We start from the raw sequence: 25,193 nt of genomic DNA on the forward strand, positions 1-25,193 counted from the left end.
AACAAGAGATATTTACAAAAAAGCAGTATCAAATTTTCATACAATTCCTGTATTTTTACAATTTTGTCACACCTATGTATAAGGAAACTTGTGCTGGGCAGTAAATAATACAGTATCACGTAGCCGGTTTTAGACCCAACAGAAATATTATGAATCGCGCCACCTATTTTACGTAGGTCATGTTTTTTTTTTTTTCTTTTTATGTAAATATCTTTTAGCAGAAACAAAAATTTTCATATCGACTTTCGAATTATATATATCGAGGTCAAAATGTGTCTTTCGATAACGCTGCTGAAATTTTTGTATTTGGGGCAATTCGTCATGCAAAGTTTTAACTTTTAGTAAAGTAAATTTACAATTTATGGCACTTAATAGAATTTGAGCTGAAATATTATAGTCAAGTGTCCAAGTACTTTAAAAAATAACACTTAGTTGATCCAACACTAGCCAAACAATTTCTGTCCAGAACATCTTTCTGCTTGGGCGGCCTTCCAATGAAACGGATTTCCTTGAATAACTCCTGAAATGGAAAATATATTTAGTTAGTAAATACGCGTCTTTGGATAGGGGAAACTGGGGTACATTTGACACTTTTTTTTTTTTGAACCCATGGTTTTCGAAGCGTGATTGAACAATAAGAGAAAGAATGTTTGCTTTCCACAATGCCATTTTTCAACTTAACAATTTTGGCCGAATTTCTTTCAAGGGACACCGTAGTGCATTTTAATTTAAAATTTTTTGAGAAAAGCCATTTTGTCAAATGTACCCCTGTCACGGGGCACATTTGACTTTAGGAGGGGAAGATTTGACACCTATATGCATTTGAAAAAGAAAAACGTTTGTGTTGTATTTTATATAAAATAAAATAGTATTTTGTAATTCAGTCTTTTTATTTTTATTGTGCAAAAACAAAATTCAAATATTTCACTTACATGTCCGAAACTAGAAAATATAAATACCAAGAACCAATATATTAAAACTTATTTTACATAATAGTTGGATAAATCCTTCTTAAAAATATATTTTGTACGACAACGTGAAGTAGAAGCAGGATTTTCAGGAATCGGCAGCTTTAGCTCTACTTCACTGCGCATAATTACAGCCAAATCTTCTATTTCTGGTTTAACAAAGACCAAACTCGAAGGAGATGTCTTTCGAAAAAAAGTTATGTTAAAAGTGCAGTTGCCAAATGCTTCCATTATTTGACCCACATAGAAACCGGTCTTTTTGATGTTTTCTTGGAATTTAACTAGAACATAATCTCCCACATCCAACTTTTCATCATCAGTTATTTTGTGTATTTCCATATCATCTGCCCGAGATTCAAGATAACCTTCATCGTCAGCAGCGAATCCATTAGAATCAATTGTCTCAGCGCAGCTAACATCACTCATACTTTCGTCAGATGATTCCACTTTAATTTGGCGTTTTCTTTTCGGTTGCTTTTTTTACCTGCGCTGTTTTTTTTCTGTGAACATTTAGGAGTGCGTTTGGCATTATGAAAAGTTTTCTTCATAGTAACCTGCTCAATCCTTCGTTTTTCAGCTGAACACGTTAGGATTCGAGAAGCGGCGTTTCTTGAGGATTTCTTGGACGCATGAAGTTGCGATATAGGCCTGACAGATTCTGGTGTGGCGCATGGCGTAGAATCACTTATGTTGCTCTCTGTGTTCGTTATAATATTTTGCGATGAAATAATATCGTCTAACCTTTCAGGAACAACGGGTGCGCCTTGCTCATCTGTAACAGCCTCCAGTGCAAAGGTTTCATCTTGAAAAACCTGGGTATTGAGAGGATAAATTCCAGTTGCTTTGAATCATTATGTTTTCGGGAGAGAATGATCTTTGAAATGGTTGTTGGGTTAATGTTGCGATGTCGTATATACTGATTTGTTTACCAGGATTTGTGACTAGAAAATCGTTAAAGGCTTTGCGGCAAAGTTGCTTAAAAGGGCCGAAAACTGATACATCCAGTGGTTGAAGACGATGGGAAGTATGTGGAGGAAAAGAACGTAATACAATTCCGGCACCTGCGCTCTCAAAACTGCAATGTGATGCATGATTATCAAGTAGAATTAGAATGGGATTTTCAGTCGAACAATTCGTAAATTTTTGAATGTGTTTCAGCACATTTACAAAGACTTCTGAAATCATCCATCCGGATTTTGTATTCATTGCCAATGAACCCGGCATGCATCCACTTCTGAATCTTTCACTAAAACGTACACGAGGAAATATATAAACTGGAGGCAAACGATTTCCGCAAGCGTTAACTATGCCGACGATTGTTACCAAACTGCCACGTTCAGCGGAAAATGCTTGAGAAAGCGAACGTTGTCCCTTTGCAGCATAAATCTGCAGAGATGAAATATAATATTTACGCAAATCCGTAAAGCCAATTATCTCCAGCTTCTTTTGATTTCTCCCAAGTAGTGGGAACAATAATATTGACTGCTTTGGCGTAGTCATACGCAAAGTTTTTTAAAGTTTGATACGGTAAGCCATAAGAATAAAAAGCACATTTTTTGACGTATTCACAAATATCGATTTCTTGTTGTTTAGTAAATGTCTGATTTGCTGTGTATTTCGATTGGTATTTGAAGGATCTTCAGAGCTGCTGTCATTTCCAGAATCGGAGATTTCGCCTGAAGGTAATTTTTTTCTCAAACGCATGATTAGGGTTGTTCTTTTTATTCCATATTTGATTGCAGCTGAAGTTTGAGTCTCTCTCCCATTTCTGATATCTCTTATTGCGTTGCTAATATTTTTTTTTGTTTATAGCACACCGAGTAATCTTCTTTTTGTAATTACGAACCATATTTCCTAAATATTAACCGAAAACTAGATAACGGTACACTCACTATATACATAATAAGAACTAAGATGGGGTACATTTGACAAGAGTACCCCAGTTTCCCCTACCCCAACCGGCCACTTTATCGTTCTTTCAAAATACTCAAATATAGTTTTGATGATGATGACATCAATGGCCAATGTTATGAAAAATTTACCTTTTCACGTGCTCTCAGAGAGCAAGCGGTTTCAATTCTAATCAACAGTGCGCGAGATGTTAGGTCCAGTGTCAGCCGTCGAAGAGAAGCAAACACGCCAGGTTGTACTCCTGTTAACATGGCGGGTGGCTGACCGAACCCATGTCGGACTTGTATGACTTTGTTAGGTAAGGTCCTGTTATTATCGCTTTCATAAGTATACTCAAGAACCTTTACATTCCGTTCAACACGAAAAATATAAGGCTTATGTGTCTATAGCCTTTGACTTTACGCTGTGTTCGTGTGCACATCGAATACTTTGCAGACTTTGGATAAAAATTATGTATTTCTGGCTGTCAACGCGACATTTTCAGCCAGTTAGTAAAAACTTTTACATGTAGTCTTTCATAATTCTTTATTTGACATAAATACGTAAAACATATTACACTTCTGATTTTGTTTTTAATTTTACCGTCGCAAACAAAATTCCACTTCTGAATTCCTCAGCTGAAATAAAACAAAATGAAATAAAATTAAAAAAATTAAATAGCGTTAAGTAAAAAACAATAGAAGATAAAAAATAAGTAATTAAGGATTGTTGTGGAAGCCGTTTGATATCAGCATCGAACTTGAGATCACAAAATACTTCGAAGAATGATGGATTCTTTAATATGTTTTAGTGTTTTCATATCCAATGCTGGCATCAATTGATTGCCACAGCAACCCTGGTTTAAATATTAGGATATAAGGCATAATTAATAAGCGAGTATGTGCCAATTTTCTAATTTCTCTAGCGAGATAAGCGTAGCAAGTAAAAACATAACCAAAAAATTCACTCACCCTCTTCTCAAACTCCTTGTAAAGATGGTTAGCTCGTAAGTAATATAATTTTCCATAAACACTTACGACGTTTACATGGTTTACGAGGTATTGTAAATATATACATATATGTATGCGCATAAAAAATTAAAGCTAATAATCACACAACATAATTTATTTTTATGTAATGAGTGTAATAAAAGCTAATGCGACATCTCAAATCAGAGGCATTAGCGAATGTATTTTATACCAAAAAAATTAAGCATATAAAAATTACACAAGTTTAAGCATTTAAATAACAGAGCCAGATGCAACAATACATTACGAAAGCATTGCCTAGCTTGCTTGTAAAGAAACTGATAAAAAATTAAAAATAATTTCCTTAAGATGGCATTATTATCATATTCACTAAAAAAAAATTTAATAAATCACGAACAAAACAATAAGAAAAACGTATACGCATAGTAATTGCTATTTTTACACCCTGTATAAGCATGATTAGCATAAGCTTGCAAGTACAAACATCAAACACAATGTGTATAACGAAAAAATATGGCCGCATTATATACAGAATAATACAGGACTTTTTTTTATATAATTTCTAACTATTTTCGTCTCTTTAAAATTTATTTAACTTGCATTTAAAAAAGTTTCCTTCTGTAAGTACACAATAACAGAATAATTTTCTACATATATATTTATAAGGCTTTTGTGAATTATTGCCAGTCTTCAAGCACTATCAACAAAAAAAGAGGCGAATAATGGTTTGGTCTTTAGGCCGCGCCACAATGAAATTTTTCATATACATGTGTTTCACACAAATTTATGCACTCCAAAAACATCGCCGCAATCAAACAAGATGTTGCGTTTATAAATATGAAAGAACTTCACACTTAGCAATTGAAGTTTACTGCGCCTTGACCATTCACATACAAAATTTCGCGAAGCACTGTTATAAACATTCCCCTATACAACAACAATACTTGCTAACATATTTGTGTCTTATTCATTTGTTATATTGCGATTTTTAATTGCGAAAATGTTAGGAAATACCAACGGGTTGGAAAAATAATTTCACTTGCAAAGTGTGCCAGCACCCTTAGCCATAGCAAATGTCAATTTCTTCTTCTTATGCTTTGCTTGCAACAAAATTTGACAGTTGACAACTTTTTCATATCAGATGGCGCCAGTGTCACTCGATCGGTCGTTCTCTAAAAAAGTACGTGCAAACAACATATCATGCATAAGCTTGTGTTAAACTCATCTATATGAAAAACTTCTTATGCGACGGAGCTATTACCTATTACTGTGATTTATTTATCCATAATTAAGGGTATAGTAAAGTTGACATAGTCATAACGCCAAAGTCATAAGTAGGGCCCAGATTTTTATGCACTATAAACTGGAAAATTAGCGCATATAATAGGACCTAAAAAATCAAAAATATGCACTAAACACGTAAAGAATATGCGAAAACACTTTTCACATTTTTTCTTTTTTCATTTCTTTTTATTAGTTTTTACTTTTTTTTTAAGATTTTAATTAACGCAAGGATATATTGCACGCTTAGTGTGAAAGACTCCAAATTAAGAAAATATACATACATATACATTTTTAAGGTATACAATAAAATAAATAGCTAAGCACCTTTAAAACTAAAATACCAATAAGTTATTTTCAAATCCATATATACATATGTACACATACTTAAAATTTTCAGTCTTCTTTGCTGATGGCTTTATTGGCAAACAAGATAAATTTTTCTTTAAAATTTTCAAAGTTAAAGCCTTCCCTATTTGGGCGCTAACATGTTTTGTACAAGGAGAACGTTCTTTCTACTCCAACACTGGTGGTTGGGGCGTACTTGAAGCAAGATAATTCGTGGGGGTCATAACTTCTTTCGTTACAGCTTTCACTTGAGTCCATTTGGTCACTTGAACTTAGCACACCGGATATTACCTTAAGTTCCTGTAACCCAGTATTTTTTTGCAGAACGGTGTTCAATTTCTCCCTTATCTTTTCACCAAGTTCACCTTGCACCCCTTCAATAGTTATAACAGCGGCCTCCACAATATGCAATTGTTCAGCTAACGATTTTTTCTCTTCCAATTTAGTTATAATGTCTGACAAGAAGCTGTAGTTTGAATTAATATAGGCTAAATGTGCTTCAATAGAATTTGAAGCCATTGCCTTTTTTGCCTTCAATATAGAAGATGCGTCGCCATAATTTAGATCTTTAGGAAAGGTTTGAAACTCGTTAAAATTTTCGCAATAATATTTTGACACCTCTAACCAGGTTCCCCATCTTGTTAATATTGGTTATTGGAAGACTTATATTGGGAATCATGTTTTTATATAAACATGTTTAGATATAAAGCCGTCCACATCACTAAAACGGGTTCTAACATCTTCGGCCACTCGATGCATTGCATGTGCCAAACAAGTAACGTGCAGTAATTTTGGATAATATACCTTCAGCGCTTTTGCTGACTTTACCAATTATGGAGCTGCGTCAGTGAGATTTAAAGGAATTTTCGACTTTTCGAAGTAACGGCCCAATAATTGCATGGAATCATCAAATGCTCTGGCAATTGTGGAGTGATTTGTGCGTTCTAGACAAACGACGTTTAATAAAAAAAATTTGGAACTCACATCTTTGTCTAGATGTAATATTCCCACTAAAATGTTTGCTACGAAACGGCCTTGTATGTCAGTCGTTTCATCAATTGACAACCACAAAGAGTGGTTCTTCAATTGCCCTTTGATTTCTTCAATTTACGATAAATAGATATCATGGACATAGTTTTTTCTCAAATTTGACTCAGAAGGAATGGATTCCGGGGTGTATTTTTTGAAAAACTTGATTAAATGCTGGTTTGTTAACTTCCTTAATGGGATATCAGCTGCAATAAATGACTCGCAAAGCTCCATGTAAAACTTGTTTTTATTGCCCACGTAATTTTTAAGCAGGCATTGAGAAGTTTTTTCATCTTGCCTTCTAGAAAGCTCTACGTGTTTCTGGCTCCGCATTTGTTGATCGACATGAAACTTTTTTGCACAGTTAACTCTTTTATTGCCAATTTTGCAAAATAAAATTCCTCCATTGGTTTCGAACATCTCTTTATATTCGTTCACATATTTTGAAAGAGTTCATATTTCATATTTCTTTATTCAGTGTATGATTTACAAGAATCTCACAGACTATATTAAACATTATTAAACATAAGGTTTATTTACAGTAAAGTTAATTTAAAATGGAAAACAACATATTTTTAAAACTTCGACGAGATATCGAAAAATCAATACAATAATTATTATTGATTAGAGTTAATAGCAATTAATGCGCGAGTGATCGGGCCATTAAGTGCGTAATTAGATCTAAACTGGTCAATTACAAACATAGTATATTGGCGCAAAGTCCGTGATGGAACATAAAAGTTCAAGACTTTAACAGTATCGGGCAATCAATATTGCCATTGGAAATATCATAAATAAACATTATAGATGTAATTACTCTTCTACTTTCTAATGTGTGAAGATTAATTAGCTTACACCTAGAGATATATGGAGGAAGAGGCAGATCGAAGTTTATATCGTATAAACAATTCTTCATGAATATTTTTTGCACACGTTCGACTCTCTTATTGTGTACCTCATAATAAGGACTCTATATTATGGAACCATACTCAAGGCTTTACCGTACAAAGGCATTGTATAAAAGTTTTTTAGTATATGGGTCCTTAAACTCGGATCCATTTCTTTTAATAAAGGCCAGTAAGGAATATGCTTTGGGGATAATAAAATTTAAGTGATCGGTGAATGTAAAAGACGAATCAAATACAACACCTAAATCCCGAATTTTATTCACCCTAAGTAACGGCTTATTAGAGACATAGTAAGACGAAATCAATTTATTACATAATTTGGAATAAGTTATGTAATAACATTTGTTGGCATTCAGCGCGAGCTTATTTTTACAGCACCACTCATTAAAATTATTTCACTCAGATTGTAGTATGACAGTATCAGACTCGTTCTTGATTCTGAAAAAAATTTTCAAATCATCAGCGTAAAGGAGATAATTGCATTGCTTGAAACAAGCAGTTACATCATTGATAAAGAGAATAAAGAAAAGCGGGCCAAGGATATTACCTTGGGGCACACCTGAGGTTGCTACGTAAGGTGATGACTTTACGTTGTCAATAACAACAAAATTTATCCTATTGTATAAGTATGAATAAATCCATTGTAAAAATGTTGATTCGAAATCCATTTTTCGCAATTTAGCTTTGTGCGAAACTCTGTCAAAAGCTTTGGATATGTCCGTATATATGCAGTCAACTTGACAACCATGAGTAAAAGACGAGATGCAGTAATTCGAAAAAACGACCATATTAGTTACTGTTGAACGCCCCGGAACGAAGCCATGCTGACATGGGCAAACATAACGCATAACTACGGACGATAATTTAAACATCACCGTTTTCTCAAAAAGTTTTGAAATCACGGGGATCTTCGATATTGGCCGAAATTTTGTAACGTCAATTTTACTACCACTTTTATGAATAGGTTGAATAAAAGTAGTTTTCCATTCATCCAAAAAGATACCAGACTTTAATGATAAATTAAATATATGCAACAAGGGCTCTGCAACGGAAGCTATACATTGCTTCAGAAAAAAAGATGAAAATTCTTGATAATCACATTGCTTGGAGCTCGTGATCGTCTGAATACTTAAGATAATATCATCAATATTTAGAACTAATGAGGAGAAGTCGAAACAAGACGTTATCTCATTCAACATATCCCCGTCCTCATTCCACAGATCATCAGTAGCAAAGTTTGCTTTAAAAAATTCTGCAAACAAATTAGCTAAATCACTAGACGATTATGAATTCTTGCCCTTGTAAGACACAGACAACGGTATTGTTGAAACCGATTGTTTAGAGCGAATGAAATTCCAAAACGATTTAGGATTCGATTTGATATTATTTTCGAAATTGAGAATATATCGATTGTACAGAAACTTATCAAGACAATTAAACTCCTTCGCGTAATTCAGATATTGTTGCTTGAGTTCGGGACTTCCTAATTTTTTAAAAAGTTTTTGATATTTATTACGCAAATTTTTTAGTCTTTAAGTTTTTGGTATACCACGGCAACTTGTAAACCCTTGCCGGGAAACGAGGAATATTAATATTCATTATTTCCGAGATATTACTTTTGAATAAGTCAAAGCAGTCTGAAAGATTGCGATTATTAAAAAGAGACTGCCAGTCAATATTTGAAATCAAATTATTGATCAAGCCAAAGTAGTTTTAGTTTTAGGCATTTTTAAAAAATTTCTGAATGTACAACAATTTTTTTGTGCAAAAAGAAGACAAACAAGAAAACGAATCGCAGAACATAAAATATTTATACCAGTGACAATGATATAAAAGTATATATGTACATACATATGTACAAATCGTACAGGTGTACGCAGAAACATATAGTTCGCTCTCATTCTCGCTACCCTTATTGTAATACAGACAGACTGTAGTGTTTGTTGGTCTAAAAACGTATATGTGAATGTTCGATAAGGTTGCCAACTAATCTTGAAATGTATTAAACAGAAATTCACCAAATACTAAAAAATATGCGACAAAATATACCTTTATGAAAAAATATGCATATATATGCATTAAAGACAAAATATGCAAAAATATGTACTAGCAAATCAATGCCTTTATTACACTTATTTCTTGATTCGAAAAATCGTATATTTTTATCCTGCAACTTACCAAAAAAAATATACAACTGCATAGAAATCCGGGCCCTAGTCATAAGCATTTTTTATTCGGGAGCTCGAAAGACTTATTAAAAACCTTCTTTTCTAGGCTGATATTTCGCATTAAAATATTTCCAACGCATGCGGCTAATTTTTTTCTTTTTTATTTAAAATAAGTATGAAAGTAATTTAGTCGTGTCCGTTAATACGAAATTCATCAAAATTAGAAAAATTCGTAACATTTTTCAATATGGTAGCTTGTTTTTGGTGAAATTGTCATTGTCCCCGCAAAAGTCAAGTGGCTAACGTCACACTAAATGGAACTACCTCCATTTTTTGTATCATGACCATAACCATACCATAGCCAACCAATTGGTTTTTGGTTTTTCGCCATATCCATAACCTAAAAATATTAGGGAATTTATTAACTTTTTCTAGATTTTATTTATTGTTTTGGATACGTTTTGACTAAGATACCTATTTTTTGTGGTATATGTTAGTAATTTTTCGCGGTTTCTTAATTATTATGAAAATATTACGATTTTTAGGTTAAGGGACCAATAACTGGTGGCAATTGATATAGATAAGTAAAAATATGATTATGACTATGGCGTTAGGGTTAAGGAAGTTTAATTGGGCCTTTAAGCTAATTAAGGCGTATTCATAGTCAAAATTAAGTAAGCTATACCTTATTATATGCCACTAGTGTATTTCGTCTTGTGTTCCGGCTTGAAATGCTGACGAAACTTTATCGAAAAAAAAAAAACAATTTACCAACCTACGCAAGCGATACCAATGAGTTAAGCATTTTTTTGTTAATTTTGAAAATTTAATTTTTTATCGAATTATATCACACAAAAAATAAAAATAAAAAAACAGCCGAATCGCAATAAAATCGCGAAAAACAAATTGATTAGTTTGTTTGCAAGGCGCAACCGGGAACAAGTGACGTCCGGAAATCAACTGATTTGTACTTTTTTTAGAATTATTTGACACTTAAACTTCCGGGGCAGTATGATTTTGACACTTGTCCACCGATTTACAAAAACAATGAACATGAAATTCTTATTTACATCTCTATGTGTGTCACCGTGCTGCCACCTTGCATGGTTTGGCCATGTTTGCTTATTACCAAGTAAGAGAAGGTACTAGTTCTCATTATGTCTCTTCACAGTGCATTCAACTGTCATTTTTAACATTGTGATGTCAACTTAGAATTCAAACGGAGAATAACACTTACAAACAAGTGCTCCTTTGGACTGAGTAGGCAATTGAAAAGTAAAACGACGAACAAAATCACGCTCTATAAGTCGCAAATCATACCTGCCCTGATGGCTCGTAAAGCTAGACGGTGTCAAGAGAAGATGGGATGGCTATTGGAGTGTTCGAGAGAAAAGTTTTCCGAAAGATTTATAGTCCTGTCCTAGTTGCCGATGGCGATTATCGGAGATATAATGTTGAGTTGTATGAGCTTTTCGCAGATATGACGATAAGGCAGCGAATAAAACCCCAAAGGCTTCGCTGGCTAGCTATTGTTATGCGAATGGACAAAACCGCTGAAAGTATTTCAGTCGACACCGCAGTTTGGAAGCAGCGGATGGTAGTTTGATGAGGCAGGTTGAGAAAGATGAGAACTCTCTTAGTGATCCCAATTGGATAGCTGGCGTGACTTTTTACGAAACGGCCAAAATCGCGTTAACGGTTTAGCGCCAATTAATGACGGTGAAAAGGACTTATGGGTCCCCCAGCGGGTTAGGGGGCTTGGAATATACACGCGGTAGGAATGTCTGTCGTAGCAGGCGAGTAAAATACCAAATTCATTCAAGGGGTTGTGTAGCGCAACCCTTTCAAGGGATTGCCAGCACAATCTTTAGCTTCTCCAACCCAATTTTCAAACTCACCTATCCGTGGTGAATCCGTGGCTCTGAAGGTTTCATGTTGTCATACTAAATTGTTCCCGAGATGGTCGGGCTAGTACCTTAATTGTGCTTTTTACCGGAACGTACCAGATTTGCATCCGGTAAAGGACCATCAACATCGTTAAGACTCCCCAAAACTTTCGGGGAGAGTCCTTATCGCTACAACAACAACAAGGACTTATGGGGATTACCATGACAATGCTTTTAACTGATGGCTATACTTTGAAATTTTCCCTTACACTTCGAAAAGGTTTATTTATTAATTTCACACTTTTTCTTTCAGCCAAGAGGAATGCACGAATTCTTGGGCCCACTTGCAGAACGGAAAGTTAACTTTTAGTTAACTTAGAGTTAACCTGACATCAGGGGTTCAATTCATACATTTTTGACAAATTTTTTTAAATTAACTCTGAGCAAGGCGAATCCATACAAGGTGATGGCAAAGCGAATTCAACCAATTCGCCGTACAGAAGAATGTCAAGTCAAAAGGATATTTTCATTGATTTAGATTAACTGACATACTGTTGTACCAAGGCTTTAAAATAGAAATTATCAGGATGAAGCAATCAACTGATGGGATAACAACACCTATGTAGTACTGAATTCGTTTTGACTCTGAGCTAACCTTAAAATTAACTTGCCGTTCTACAAGTGAGCCCTTCTTTCGAGATGTTTTTAGAACTCGAAAACAAGTTTAGGAAATCAATTTTAATAGTTCTTTTAGAGCCTTCGGTTTCTTTTATCAAAATACCGCTTTAGATTTAGGTTACAACTTCATTACTTAGTATTCGTATCCTACTACATCTAAAAAATAATTTCTTTGCTCACATTTTTATTTTGATTGCATAAGTTTCAACTGCTGATATCTATAAAATTACAAAAAAATTTTGTATAAACAAAAAAATATTTATCTATGCGAAAAAAAAACTATAAATAATATAAAAATACCGCACATCAGGAAGTTAATCTCAAGCTGTATACAAAAAAAAATTAATTAATAAAAAGAAAAATTTTATTTTAGAAGGGCTGATAGGGGCAAATGCATATAAATAATTACGTATATACATACACACATTATTATATTTAAGAAAAGTCGTTTTTTCATATGAGAACTATATAAAAATTATATAGCAATACAAACCAATAAAAAAATAATTGCAAATTCCGATTTAAAGTTTAAATATTCAGGTTCACTGAAAACCCCTACAAGAAATAGAAACGATGGTGAGTGGATAATGTAAAAGAATTGTATTTACGTGTCATTTAAGATATCCCATCCTTATTAACCCATACACACATGGAATACCTATATACATATATAACTGTCCTAAAAATATGCTACATATACAACATAATCGTAATATAGTAAAGTTTAGAAATATCGTAATATAAAAAGCAAAACCAAAAAAAAAAAAAACAGATATATACCATCTTATGGTTAGCATTTCGTGTAAATTACTTATCAAAAACAAACAAAAAAATATATATACATATTAATACATATAATTAAATATTACATTTAATACATTATATACCACAAACAATAATAAGCGTATAAATAAATAAATGAAATATAAAATATTAAAAAAAAAAATTTGTGAGTTTTGCTTTATTGCATGGATGACGAAGTTAAGATATATCGATTGAGATATATGATTTTATTTACAAATCAAATATCTCTCAAAAAAAGCCCATATTTAACTTTACATTTAAGGACTGGTGCAAAAAGTTCTGTAAATTAAAAAATGTCATAAAGTAGTAATAGTTACTTTTTTCTTGCTTTTGCTTTTATTAGCGTGGAAATACATATTATAACGAATTCTGGGAAATTCCTGATAATTATGCACCTTCTGCTAATGTTCGAATCACTGAACTGTCGAAGAAATAACTCCAATATTTAGTATTTCAAAATGGGATTTATTAGACTACTTTGGGAGTAGTAGTTCACAATTACAATTATGCTTCACTAATAGCTTGTTTAAATCAAACTGATTCCTCAGCTTGCTTTTATACTCTCGGTTACCTCGTTCGTCCATTTCTCCTAAAGTTTACACGTTTCACGAACATGCCTTCTAGAACAGTTGTATCTCATGCTTGGTTGTTTAGCTATATTACATTTATATCTGTAGTTTATGGTTTTCTTCTAGTCATATGCGTGCGTAACAACTATATAATTGTTATCTTCTAAGCACTTTTGGGTGAGACGTGCGTAATGTGCTGGACCCAAGTCGGGCCAAAATATGGTGGGCCAATAATGACGACGTAGGAATAGCAAAAGACGTTTTTATGACACTTATTCACGTTGATGGTTCCCATCGTAAAGAAGGGCGTGGCTTTATGCCCGCATTCACAAATAGCTTGCCAAGTCTTAACCTTTCTGTCAAACTATTCTGTTTGGATGTTTTTTTTTTCCTAATCGATAATGTCCTCTCCAGACTGCAAGCTATAGAACTGGGTACCTGGCGACGTTTCAGTACGTTTCGTCGTAAGTAATCACTTAAAAAAAATTGTTTGCCAATTTGGTCTCAGAGTTTACTTGCAAGGGAAAAGCTTTTTGACGTCTGAATTTCACTTTGTTTTCGAACTTTTTTCTTATTGTACGTTTGATACCACTTTCCTGCTTGATTCGTGTGACTTACACATGTGTGGTTGGGTTCGGCTACTTTATCGACATTTCTCGTTGATATGAATCGGTTTTTTAAACGGTTTTATTTAGCTTGACTTAATAGGCCTGCTGCACGGCTGCAAGGCCGTTGTGAACGAATTTTGTAATTAAAATTTAAGTAAATTCCCGATAAGCTACAACTTAAAACTTGGAATATAGTTCAGAACCCGATGACAATGCAATAATGAGTAAAAAATCACCGCTAGGTGGCGCAAGGATCGAGATATTAAAAAAAAATCGTTTTTGTGGTCCGATTTGGCTGATATTTGGAACACACAATACACACATGAATAGAAAGCGACCTATGATGTCCGATTTGACTCATATTTGGAACAAATATTACATACAGTCCGGTAGAAGTGACATCAAAATATTTTGTAGTTCGAGGAGGGACAAGCATACGTGACGCAGAGTCGAGTAAAGTCTTTGGAAGGATGATGTATTGAGGACTTAGATTGTAACAAATTGCCAGGAAAGAGTCCTTGTGATAATGCGTCACTAAATGAAGTAAATAGAATGAGAAATAATAGGCAATTAAATAAAGACTAAAAAGTTGAAAATAAAATAATAAAAAAAATTATAAGGTAAACGGTCTTATTGAAAACAATACTGAGATGAAGTAATAATAATACTAAAAGCTAGAAAATAATTAGGTAGGTCCTAGGTACTAGTCATCACACTCCTCATCAATCTAGGGCGTTGATCAGACAATTAAATAAAAGCGTTGGACGCTTCAAAATTCTATTGATAGTCATATATAAGACCAACTGAACCTTAATCAGGTTATGCTACGCCTCACATTTTTAGAAATTTCACGCGTTCAACCCCTTTTATTTAATTGTCTGATCAAAGCCCTAGATTGATGAGGAGTGTGATGACTAGTACCTAGGACTTACCTAACTATTTTTTAGCTTTTAGTATTATTATTACTTCATGTAAGTATTGTTTTCAATAAAACCGTTTAAATTAAATTTTTTTTAATTATTTTATTTAATTATTCCCACAAATTGGCGGGACGAGACCTACATGTTTTACGCCGACTCTGGACGGCATCTGCATGGCAGATGAATTTTCACTGAGAAGCTTTCCATGGCAGAAATACACTCGGAGTGCTCGCGAAATCACTACCGAGGGCCCGCCCGAATAGAAAAACTTTGTTCCAATTAAAACAAATTTTTTCTATATTTTCGATGTAACGTTGTTCGGGGCTTGAACCCAGGCTCTTCGTCGTGGTAGACGGAGCACGCTGCCACCACACCCCTGCGGCCGGCATTATACGGAGTTCTAAATTTGCAAAAAGTTTCTGTACCAGTCCTTATCTACAATAAATCCACAATCAATAAAATTATTAGCTGTAAAATTTTCACGTTTCTCTTTTATTTCATACAATTTTCTAGGGATGACACCCTGGAGATGGTTCTAAGTCTAGGGAAAAAATCGGCATTTGGAAAATGGGTTCATAATTACTGATAAGAAAGTCCCCAGCTCTTTTTTCCATCAAAGCTGCGTTACTGAATAAACTTGAATGGGGGTTTTGTTGTATGCATTTATTTACGATGTTGTTGGACACCTCCACAGTTGCAGCCTTGTTAGATTGACCGGATTCCCCGCGTAAACATTTTTGAAATTCAACCAGTTCGTTACCCTAGATTTCTTAAATGCTTGCCTTGATATATCATGTTCAAAGTTCAATGTGGTAGATATCAAGATTATATAGCACACATGAATATAGGTGCTTCCTTAACACCCTGTGTGCCGATTTATCGTATTGTTACGAATATTAGCATCACTAAACTATTAGTAGATAATCACGCAACAACAAAATCACGAACCAGCCACTCTTATGTACGTGTACACATTAAAGCTAGCAATACTTACATATGTAGAAGGCGACGAAGAGCTATCTTACACACACAGACGTAGTCATCAGCCGAAGTAGTTACTCACACATACACACGCATATGGCTATAAACTACAAATATACATGTACTTATATAGCTGGTAACTAACCAAGCATGAGCTACAACTGTTCGGGAAATTACTAGATTGTAGGAGAAATGGGTTAACGAGGAAACCGAGAGTGTAAAAGCAGCGCAAGCTGAGTAATAACGAATCAGTTTTCATTTAAGCACGCTATTGGTTGTGAAGTACTATTCCCAAAGTAATTTAAATAAAGAGCAGTTTGCAACACTATTGGAGTGATTTATTCAACAGTTTAGCGATTCGAACGTTAGCAGAAGGATTCAAATAAGCGGAATTTCCCAAATTCTTTACAGTATTAAGTACCGAATCCGCTCGCCCTGAGCACAGAAATCATCGCTCCCCTTGGGTGCAATGCCACCTCGATCAGCGAAACGTGAAACAAAGTCTCATTCTAGAGTTAAGAGGAGATTGCTCATTGCAATTTTACTCTGTTGAAAATTTATTTTTAAGACCCAGAGCGTAACGGAGCTGTTTCTTCCCCTCCCCCAACACATTCGTGGTTACTGCTACGTTATCTTGCTGTTTCGTTGGTTTAAGGCGCTCCAGGTGCCTTAATATCTCACCAGCTTCTAGGTGGATATGATTGTGGTCGCTGTGGCGTTTGTTTTCTGAGGTATAGATAGTGTCACAGGACACTATCCCAAACTCCGTAAAACTATATCCTCCGCCCACTTCAATATTTGAAGCACGCGGTGTTGACCCCTCCGCAGGCCTGTATGCGCGAAAAACCTTGGGATCCTGGCTCTTATGTCGGAGCCGACTTTACGCCTTGGACCCATACATTGCCTTACCTTTAAAGGTTTGCAAAACTTCCTTTAACCATATCAATGCCCAGACATTATAGCACTCTTCTCTTTGTTCCACCCGCTGTTCGAATAATGGAAGCGATTTACTAGGGCCATCTCGCAACATCCCTTTCATAATACCAAGAAGTTCACTTAATAAAATAAATTTGCACCACACCCAAAGACTGCTCTGCTCGGGAAAAACACCAGAGTCACAGTGTTACATCCTTTTGGCTTCTCCTAGAAAGCCTTTGTCTAATAATTGCACTGAAGATGGCACAACGACGCAACCGATTTGCCTCTAAACCAAATTTGAAAAGAGATAGAGACATCGCTTTTAGGGTCCCTTGTCTTCCAGCTTTAGAACTGCATGACTGATGGGCATATCCTGCCACGCGTCCCTGGTACTGGGTGCTTTCTGCCTGTTAAAGGCAGTTTTATCGCCTTCAGCCTATTGCATATTTTTCCTCCGACCAGTTGCAATAGGCAGTCTTCAGTGGTATTCTATTAATCCGCCACAGCAACGCCGATTTTTGAGGAAGCCGAATCGACGTGGTATCGGGAAGTCTCCATTGAAATATAGCAGACTAAACCCCTTGGTTGAAAATCACTCAATAGGCACGGTCCGCGTAACAACCTGGATCAGAGTGGATACGACGTTCCTGTTCACTGGCATGTAGCCGCGTGAGGCAAAATGGTTTCCATAAAATAATCGGCTGCAAAGTCGGGGGTAATAACTTACAACAGGGGTCGACTGCTAATACGGGTCCAAATATCGGTAGAGGAGTCTAACGACGCGTTTTGTCCTCAGTATTAATGATCCGAAGGAAAAAAGCAAAAATTTTGCAGTGGTAGTTTAACAAATTCTGCTGTGGTAAGTGGTGAATGTGACCTGCTAGAATTTTGTAAAGCTTGCTTCACACTATTTTTCGTCCCTGCAACATCTTTACTCTTCGATCAATCTTGGCATGAATTATACTCTCCCAGAAGTCAACGTTGTTCACCGCAAATATTATACTCTATTCGGTGAACATTATTATCATTATGAGAAAGAATTCCAATAAGAAATGGCCGTTATCATGCAAACAGATTGCTCTCCCAGCAATAACCCACTCTTACACTGCAAGAGATGGCTATGCCGTTAAGTGTTGTACTAGTGATGTAAAGTGTAAAGTGTGCATCACTTATTCTTACATTGCAAGTGATGATGATGTCGCAAAGTCTTGTACTCGTGATGTTAAAGAGTGCATCACCTACTCCTACACCGCAAGATGGTGATGACGTTATGTATTGTACTCGTGATGCTATAGAGTGCATCAGAGAGCAGATCGAACTACATGGGTGGTCATTGTGACTTACGGATTATTAATACTGGTGTCAGCACCCGTCGTTTGACCGATATTTAAGGACGCGTATTGGCGGCCACCGTGGTGTGATGGTAGCGTTCTCCGCCTACCACGCCGTATGCCCTGGGTTTGAACCCCGGGCAAAGCAATATCAAAATTTTAGAAATAAGGTTTTTCAATTAAAAGGCAATTTTTCTAAGCGGGGTCGCCCCTCGGCAGTGTTTGACAAGCGCTCCGAGTGTATTTATGCCATGAAAAGCTCTCAGTGAAAACTCATCTGCCTTGCAGATGCCGCTCGGAGTCGGCATAAAACATGTAGGTCCCGTCCGGCTAATTTGTAGGAAAATCAAGAGGAGCACGACGCAAATTGGAAGAGAAGCTCGGCCTTAGATCTCTTCGGAGGTTATCGCGCCTTACATAAATTTTTTTTTTATTTAAGGACGCGTATTAGCAGTTGTTGTTGTAATAACGATAAAGATACTCCCCGAATGTTTTGGGGAGTGTTATCGATGTTAGTGATCCTTTCCCGGATCTAGATCCGGTACGTTCCGGTAATAAGCACCATTGAGGTACTAGGCCGACCACCTCAGGAACGATTAATATGACCACATTATACCTTTTAAGCCAAATTGTCTACAAAAGTTTTTTAAAGCAAAAAGATGTTAGCAACTTTGTTTTGAGCTTTCAATTTCATTTCATTTTTAAATTTTTGGTTGAATTTTTTTCTTAATTCCCAAAAATCACTTTAAAGTCAACAATCAAAAGTCACATCAAAAAAAAAAAAAAAAAACAATTTAAAATAATATTAAGTTTAACAGAAAAGTTATTTAAAGAGTATTTATTAACTAAAATACCAACAAAGATTATACAAAATCAAAAAACATAATTGCCTATCGATTAAACGCTGATAACTCAAAAAAAAGAAACAAATATTAACGCCGAAAGAAAGTACAAATATTTGGAAATAAAACGCACATGTGCTAAGAGTGCTAAGAGAACAACATATGTATGACGTCATATAAACTCCATTCATGTATCGCCAATAGTTTCTGTTTCTCTCAAATTGTTGTGCTCAGTGCGATAGTACAGCGCCAGCGTCTGAACGCTGTTTAATAGCTGCCACAGTGATCCAAAAGCAATCATCCAGTAGCGAACGTACTGAGTTAGTCATTGTCAATGACCTAAGACAGTGTGGATGTTGTCCGGTGTTCGAGATTTATGTTTTCTTTACTTTTGGTAGCGTATTGTGATAACATAATCGACTGATTTTTGTGGAGGTGCTAATAGCTGGTGAAAGACGTGCAAATATTAATAAGAAGTAAATTAAAAAAGAACAGGAAATAGCTGTGAAAGCGAGTTAAAATGTTTTGGTGGAAAGAGGAAAAACCACCACCGCCGCCACCGCCACCAAGTGCTTTACGATCTCGATTGATTGAGTTTGTGGCTGGATCATTGGGTAAGTTCTTATCAGTATCAATATTCTAGAATATTTACTATTACGAGACTAACAACACATGTTTGTATATATGTAAATTAGGGTGGGTACCAAAATGTATAAAACCAAAGGCATCTTCCGGTCACAAAGATCCTGAGCCACATAAGTAATTTTCCACGTAAACACCGATTTGAGCCATATAATAATCTAGTTCAATTTGTGAGCCAGATAATTTGTTGATTTCTTGTCTATAGTTTGGCCACATTCCCTTTAACAAACCAATTTTTTCAATATTTCATAGATGTCGCTGCTTGGCCTTAAGCCTTATATGTTTTTAATGAATCACAACAGCGATATCTGCCTATTACAACTGGTGCGTACAAAAATATCACGAACTCTGCTTCTCAAGTCTCCAACAAGGTGTTCGTCAATGTAAGAGCGCGGGACGTTTTTCTGAATACTGGGTACTAGTTCCGTCATGTACAAGCCTACCTTCCGCGAATTACTCAAACCCTAGATCCATTCAGTTCCAGGACTAGTGTTTTAGTGGCGAAAAAATATAACGTAACTTTTGTTATCCACTTATAAAAATTTCAATAAGAAAAATAAATCCGAAATTGTCATACCCTAATGTTTATAAATACATACATGTGCACATCAAACGCGTATTGTACGCAGTTTAGCTAGTTACCGACATAATCGCAGTTTATTCAAAAGAATGAATGATGTAAAAATTGATTATGAATTGAAATGGAATTTTATGACTCTCGGAAGCATCAATTTATTACAGCTGATATAAAAATTTGTGAGTCTCACTGCTCATATGTAGGTCCAAAGATTTCCATTTCCTGTCAATTGGTAAAAAAAAATTATGTTATACTTGCCAATAAAAAGAAGTATAAAGATGTTCAAAATTCCGAGAACGACGAAGTTCCTCTATGTATGTGTTCGCTTCAGTGACCAACGTTTAGATGATGATTTGCCCTTCTGTATGTATGCATATGACCCGGGCCTCTTTGATGGATTCGGATGATTTCAGGCAACGAGTCGAACTGACTGGCCTGGATTTGAGGGTTGGTAAGTGCAATACCCTAGCACCTTAAAAAATTTAAGGAAATAATAATTCAAATTTAATTAAAACTAAAATTTAGCTTAATAATTTAATATTACCTATATGAACACAATATAGTGTAGAACAACGTACTTTGCATTTAGATATTAAAATCAAAATTTGTAAGAAGTAGCCGTTTGACCTCGAATTTAAAGCTTTGCACATTTCTTGCGTTTTTGACTTCAACTGGAAGTTTGTTAAAAAGTTTAACACCACAATGTCTTAGTGATTTTGCACATCTTTCCGTTCGATAGATACATACGTGGTTTCATATTTATTCTAACTCTAAGTGTATATTCTGTGGTTGATTCTTCTGGAATGTCTAAATTATGCTTTATTAAGTTAGTTTTAATTTTATGAAATAATATTAAAGTTTGAAGGATGGACTTCTTGCGTACATCAAGTCTGTCTTGGTATAGCAGTTCACTTGCTGTCCTTAGCGGCAAATTTAAAATATTTTTTTAATATTTTATTTTGAATTCTTTGCATTTCATTCGTTAGCTGTTCGCATCATTGTTAACTTTACCAAGTAGCGCAACTAACAGCTGATCGCTCAAAATTTGCACAAACACACACACAAACATCACTAATGGCCATATTACGGAAATCTTAAGGAAATTGAAGTTAAATTTTTATACAGACATAAAATGTTATAATTTTGGAATATATAGCATCTAGGACACCTTAATTGCAGTAATTGAAAGAAAATATTTGCTTATACTCAAGAATTTAATTATATTTTCTAAATTTATATTTAATATTGATACAATGATTGATCCAATGCAACTCTGGTTGTTGTTGTTGCTGTAGTGATTAGGTTACTCCCCGAAGGCTTTGGGGAGTGTTATCGATGTGATGGTCCTTTGTCGGATACAGATCCGATACGCTCCGGTAACACAGTACCATTAAGGTGCTGGCCCGACCATCTCGGGAACGATTTATATGGCCACATTGAACCTTCAGGCCATCCCTCCCTCCCCACCCCCAAGTTCCATGAGGAGCTTGGGGTCGCCAGAGCCTCGTCTGTTAGTGAAATGGGATTCGCCGCTCGAAGGTGAGGTTGACAATTGGGTTGGAGAAGCTATATGTTGCGCTACACAACCCCTTGAATCCCATGCAACTCTGGTCTTCCTACTGTTCTTCATTCCACTCCATTCGAGTGCCTATTTTCACGGCCTGCGAGTGCCTTCCACTCTATTCGCAACATAACCTCGAATTAAGCTGCCAAACTATATAGTAAACAATGGTTAGCATGATGAAAGCTGTGTTCTTTTTTTACTTCTATATACGTTTACGCTTAAACTTTATATGGAATGCTAAGCGACAAACTTTAAATACACCTCTGAAATTGCTGCGCATAAAATTTGTCCTACTAAATTTCAATACGCATTATACTCAGATGTAACTGAAATATGTGCCTTTGTTTCACCCTCTACACTAATTCTATGTATTCATTCCACAATTCATCGCAACTGATTCAGCTATATGTTATACCCTATGGCCATCAGAGGGTTGTGTCTCCACTTTTCGGTACACCCTGTGCTGTAGCTGTAGTTATTTAACCACTGCCGCTAGATGGGTCTCCTAAGCATTTTTAAGCGAGGATAGACGTTGTTTTTCACGCGCAAACGTAAACGTATACGCGTGTGAAAAAAAACACGGCTGAAATGAATATTCAGGTGTTTTCATCCCGTTGACATTTTCCCTTATTCTGACAAGTTTGGCATGCATAATTTGGAGGGTTGTCCATCATACATAACTGCATTTGAATTCTACTACTATCTGAGTAGATTTTACTATACGTTTAGAAATATAATAACTATGTAAGCCGCAACCAGAATTTTTTAGACATAAACATAAACGTAACTTTGTATTCCCCAAAAGATTATAAACAAAATTTTGCAGAGAACTTATTTTTTGAGGAAATTTGTACGAAGAATTTAGCAATACAAATTTAGTACTTTTGTAGTATAAGTAAATACTGGCAAATAGAGTTGCCGAAAAAGTGAGGTTATGTTGTTGACATCACCTTTATTATTTCATCATGAGCTTTCGGAACAAGTGTTCCAAATTGGATTTAAATAATTAATATGTGACATAACCAAGGCGTTGTACAGAAGCCACATGTGTTTTTGTGGAATAAGTTTCCGATTTCTATAAATAGCAAAATTTAGTGGTATTAATTTCATTTTCAATTTGTTTATATATTCTCGCCAGTTTAAATTGCCATCAAACCAAATTCCGAGGTACTTGAAATTGTCGACTCTCGAAATAAAGCTGCCCTCCAGATAAATTCCCTTCAAATCATTCAAACTAGGTATATTTTTATAATTGTTGAATATTATAAAGTTAGTTTTAGATAGATTAATTTTTAATAAATTATGCTGAAACCATTGTGAAATTAACTTAAGATCACTGTACATATTAGCCAAGAGGTCATCGAGAGTATCAGTAACATACAAAAAGTTCCCGTCATCGGAATAGAATTCCTTTCAAGTCAAGTTTAAATATATTGTTTATATATAATAAAAATAATGTGGCAGCAAACTTCGATCTTTGTGGAACGCCAGATTTAACATTGTTAATTGAGCTTTTTGTATCTTTCATTTGGACAAATTGGTTTCTATTAGTTAAAAAGCTTTCGAAGAGGTTAATAGCACTGTCATTAACTCCCAACTCATTAAGCTTTTGGATCATAATATAGGTATTTACTGAGTCAAACGCTTTGCTGAGATCTATTGAGAACATTGCAACATATTTTTTCTTATCTAAGTTTTCGTAAAAAAATTCTCTGCAATTGATACTGGCAGATAATGTGCTCGAGTATTCGGTAAATCCAAACTGATTATCGCTAATTATATTGTTAATTTTATATTGATAATTTTTAATAAAGTATGAGTCGGTTCAGCAAAATGCTTTCGAAAACCTTATCGATTGCATTCAATTTTGTTATTGGCCTGTACTTTGAGCAAACCTCCTTGCTTCCAGATTTGTGAATGGGAGCTACAGACCCGATTTTTAATTCATCTGGATACTGACCGCTCTCGAAGCACTGATTTATAAAATTCGACAAGGGACCAGATAACACGTCTTTATATTTCTGTAAAAACCTTGTTGAAATGCCATCGGGCCCGTTGGCCGACCTTGGGTTAAGGCTGTAAATTGCACGGCTTACTTCCTCAATATCGCAGTGTCTCATATAAAAAAGATTAGATATTTCAGCTTCGGGCTCTGGGGAGTACTTAAAGTTTTCCGGAGTGTTTGTAATATTAATAAAATAATTATTAAAAGTATCGGCTATTTCAGAATGTTTTGTTAAAATAGTCGATACTTTTAATAATTTTTTTATAAACATTACAAACACTACGGAAAACTTTGAGTACTCCCCAGAGTCCGAAGCTGAAATACCTTATACTAAATGGATACAACTTGTTTAGCATCCAAACCTCTATAAGAACGACTTAAGGGCTCAAAATGTCGTTAGAAGGAAGTATATGTGTAGCTTTCCAGGGATTCAAAGGGTTGATAAGAGCAATACACAACTTTATAGATTCAGAACTTCCAACCTCCATGAAAAAAGGGGAGCGTCTTTATCGTTAATACAACAACAACATAGAGCTTTCCAAAATGAAGTATTGACTTATCTTTTTTAAAAATCCCTCCTCAAATAACCAGGATAAAAATAAGTTTGGCTAGGTTACAACAAAAACAATTGCTAGGATCAAAAAAAATAATAAAACACCTAGAAATATTCCGTTAATTATATAAATAATTATGAATGTGTTTTCTTACTTGTTTTGACATGATCACTGCAAATTTTCTTATCAAAAGTTGTAGTTAATTTTATATATATTAATTACATAATTATAATCAAAACAAATATAGGCTGGTGAAATCATCTCCAGAGTTTTTGAAAAAAAAATCTATAAAATACATTAATTTTCGCTTTTTTCAATTCTAGGTGGTGCAGCGCAGGTATATGTCTCACAACCGCTGGATACCGTTAAAGTTAAACAACAAACATTTCCATTTCTTTATAAGAACATGGTGGATTGCTTTATAACTACGTACAAAAAAGATGGAATTTTTAATGGCTTATATGCTGGAAGTGTGCCTGCAGTTATAGCCAATGTTGCTGAAAATTCAGTATTATTTGCTGCCTATGGTGGTTGTCAATCTTTTGTAACATATCTTGTCGGAAAAGAGGATACCAAACAATTGAGTACGACAGAAAATGCATTTGCTGGTTTCTTTGCGGCATTCTTTTCTACATTTGCACTTTGTCCAACTGAATTGGTTAAATGTAAGCTGCAAGCGATACGTGAGGTATGTTAATGTGTGCAACTACCAATTAATGGCAACTGCACGTTG

The 25,193-nt window shown here is 35.1% G+C and overlaps 1 protein-coding gene and 1 long non-coding RNA gene across 2 annotated transcripts in view; one reads left to right on the forward strand and one right to left on the reverse strand.

The window, feature by feature from the left end:
• LOC137251115 (uncharacterized) lies at positions 1–21,035 on the reverse strand. The gene is made up of 3 exons (XR_010953165.1): positions 20,882–21,035; positions 20,596–20,809; positions 1–520 (listed from the first exon to the last, which is right to left on the reverse strand). It is a non-coding gene; the product is annotated as an uncharacterized lncRNA (long non-coding RNA).
• The window catches only part of LOC137251114 (mitochondrial ornithine transporter 2), a 7,095-nt gene continuing 1,286 nt past the window's right edge, over positions 19,385–25,193 (forward strand). Inside the window, exons 1-2 of the mRNA XM_067785178.1 lie at positions 19,385–19,732; positions 24,784–25,148. Coding sequence (XP_067641279.1) covers positions 19,639–19,732; positions 24,784–25,148 — 459 coding nt within the window. The 5' untranslated portion in view covers positions 19,385–19,638. The remainder of the gene's footprint in view (positions 19,733–24,783; positions 25,149–25,193) is intronic.

The sequence above is a fragment of the Eurosta solidaginis genome, chromosome 4 (assembly GCF_040869045.1).
Source record: "Eurosta solidaginis isolate ZX-2024a chromosome 4, ASM4086904v1, whole genome shotgun sequence".
Taxonomy (NCBI): Eukaryota; Metazoa; Arthropoda; class Insecta; order Diptera; family Tephritidae; genus Eurosta; species Eurosta solidaginis.